At 46.9% G+C, this 2,938-nt stretch overlaps 1 protein-coding gene across 1 annotated transcript; it reads left to right on the forward strand.

The window, feature by feature from the left end:
• Positions 1 to 436: 436 nt before the first annotated feature.
• Positions 437 to 2,698, forward strand: LOC129823643 (forkhead box C1-A). Its single transcript, XM_055882511.1, has one exon. The coding sequence runs from the start codon at positions 804 to 806 to the stop codon at positions 2,232 to 2,234; it is 1,431 nt and encodes a 476-aa protein (XP_055738486.1). The 5' UTR covers positions 437 to 803; the 3' UTR covers positions 2,235 to 2,698.
• Positions 2,699 to 2,938: the final 240 nt, after the last annotated feature.

Here is a 2,938-nt window from a genome sequence, read left to right on the forward strand (position 1 = left end):
ATATCACAATGTCACATTCTAAGTGAAAACTCGTTCGAAACATTATTGTAATAGCCTAGTAATTCATGTGTTAATTAAGGTCACTCCATAGAATAAGGAATTTAATAGGATCTCTATGGTTCACACAATCGCCAACTCTTCTAATCATTAATAGCACATTAGTATGCTTAAATAGAAATCTAGGCCTATAATCCCATACAGTAGTTAATTAATTTACAAAATACATTGATATTTATTATGTATCATTCCACCTGGTGGTCTCAACAATGTGTTTGCTCGTGTATGGAAATATTCTGCAATAACTAAATCTGGTCGATAATCTGATTTTGTACGTGAGCAAGCAGCGTGCTCACTGCTGAAGTCCTGTCTTTTGTCGGAGTGGGCTGGGAGTTACACCTCCTCTCGTTTTTCTAAAGACGTGTGTGTGGCCAGGAGCTCGATCCATTGCTGCTCACTCCGCACTGCCTGACCTACAATTGGACAGCTCGGATTCTCTTTGGGAGGAGCATACTGGCAGCAAAAAGGGGGAAAGAAGTTAACAGCGCAAAAGTATTCTGTAGTGACGGATGCCCAAAGTTCATACGTTTTTCAATGCGCGCCTCAGCACACTGAGATGGAACCCGCTTAAACCCTATTAAGACCTAGTACAGTGCATTCCTGATAGTATTATTTGTCAAGTGACAAGACAGGAACTCCTGCTTTGAGAGCCTCAACTTTTCAGAAAGAAAAAGTGGAGCTCTCCGTCTGCATACTTTGGGAAGTTCGTTTTACGCAGGAGCATAGTTGAGCTGTGGGGAGAAGACATGCAGGCGCGCTACTCCGTCTCGAGCCCCAACTCTCTGGGCGTCGTGCCTTACATTAGTAGCGACCAAAGCTACTACCGGGCCGCCGCCGGTGGAGGATACACCGGGATGCCGGCCCCTATGAGTATGTACTCTCACGCGGCCCACGATCAGTACCCGGCCAGCATGGCGCGAGCCTATGGACCTTACACCCCGCAGCCCCAGCCGAAGGATATGGTGAAACCCCCGTACAGTTACATTGCGCTCATTACTATGGCTATCCAGAACTCGCCTGACAAGAAGGTGACCCTGAACGGGATTTATCAGTTTATCATGGAAAGGTTCCCGTTCTACCGAGACAACAAACAGGGCTGGCAGAACAGCATCAGGCACAATCTCTCTCTCAATGAGTGTTTTGTCAAAGTTCCCCGTGATGACAAAAAGCCTGGCAAGGGGAGCTACTGGACCTTGGACCCGGACTCATACAACATGTTCGAGAACGGCAGCTTCTTGAGGAGGAGGCGACGGTTTAAGAAGAAAGACGCAATGAAAGACAAGGATGACCGGGGTGCTAAGGAGACGCCGTCTAGACAGGGCCGGGACGCGGAACAGCCCGTGCAGGGCTCCCAGCCAGTCCGGATCCAGGATATTAAGACCGAGAACGGGAACGCGACACCCCCACAGGCCGCCTCGCCCTCCCTGAGCACTGTGCCCAAAGTCGAGAGTCCCGACAGCAGCAGCAGCAGCATCTCCAGCAACGGCAGCCCCCACAGCATCCCGTCCAACAGGTCCATCGGCATGGAGAGCTCCGAGCAGCAGCAGCAGCACCACCACCAGCACAGCCAGGCCCAGGGCTTCAGTGTGGACAACATCATGACTTCCCTCCGGGGGTCTCCACAGGATGCCACAGAGCTCGCCCCGTCCATCATCGCTTCGTCCAGGACAGGTATAACACCGTCTTTGTCCCTAAATTATTCACCGAACCAGACGTCAGTCTATAGCTCACCCTGTAACCAAAACTCTATCTCCACTACCTCGAATGCTAGCTACCATTGTAATATGCAAGCCATGAGTTTATACGCCGGGGATAGATCTGGCCACCTAGCTCCGACTACCACCGTGGATGAAACGTTGCCAGATTACTCCATCACGACCACCTCCTCCCCTCTGGCCCACGGCAATCTAAACACTGGGCAGGAGGGCCACCACCCCCACCAAGGGCGGCTTCCCTCATGGTACCTCAACCAGGCCGGGGACCTGGGTCACATCGGGGCGACCTACCCCGCCCAGCAGCAGAACTTCCACTCCGTGCGCGAGATGTTCGAATCTCAAAGAATTGGCTTGAATAATTCTCCTGTGAACGGGAATAACAGCTGTCAAATGTCATTTCCCCCTAGCCAATCCATCTACCGCACTTCAGGAGCTTTCGTATATGACTGCAGCAAGTTCTGACCAAATTATGTTTTCATTGTATTGATCTTCTTCATAAAAATTATCGTGAGTCGTTTTACCCACCACCTGCCACGACGATGGACTAAAACGAAACAGAACACAAATAATGGACAGATAAAAAAGACATGATCTTGGTTTGTAAAGAACAGTGTTACGGCTAATAACACGTAAGTCTCTTCTCGCTTTTGTGACATGTTTTAAAGATAACAATATGCCAGTCTTTCATGGACATTTTGTTACGTGTAAATTGCATATAGTAATTTATTTCTAAACTGCCGGAAATTATGGACCAAACACCAAAAAGTGTTTCTAAATTGAAATGCCTTAATTGTCCAAATATGTTCCATTATAAAAAGCGGAACCTGTATATCGTCCTACTCTTTCAAAGTGTCTTCTTTTGTTGAAAAGTATTCTGAAGGAATTGCATTGTTTGTTTAATAAATTGCCATTTTATTTGAGTTAAAGCTACGCCTGATTTCTTATAGACTATATGGCATTCTCAACACTGATATTTTTTTGACAGTTTGTGTAATTTAACCAGACCTTATTTCTCACAGACTTTTAAGCTGTAAGCTATTTTGCACCCTGTTTCAAACCTATCGACGTGAGATCACTGGCAGCGATTGATAAATCAGATTTTAAATCACAGCCTTTTTTTTTGACAGGTTAAGTTACCATTCTCGCTATATATTTTCTCTGAAAAT

Source organism: Salvelinus fontinalis, chromosome 26 (assembly GCF_029448725.1).
Source record: "Salvelinus fontinalis isolate EN_2023a chromosome 26, ASM2944872v1, whole genome shotgun sequence".
NCBI lineage: Eukaryota > Metazoa > Chordata > Actinopteri > Salmoniformes > Salmonidae > Salvelinus > Salvelinus fontinalis.

What these genes read in the sequence shown, in the direction of transcription:
- LOC129823643 (XM_055882511.1), top strand. Translation starts at nt 804, where the DNA reads ATGCAGGCGCGCTACTCCGTCTCGAGCCCCAACTCTCTGGGCGTCGTG.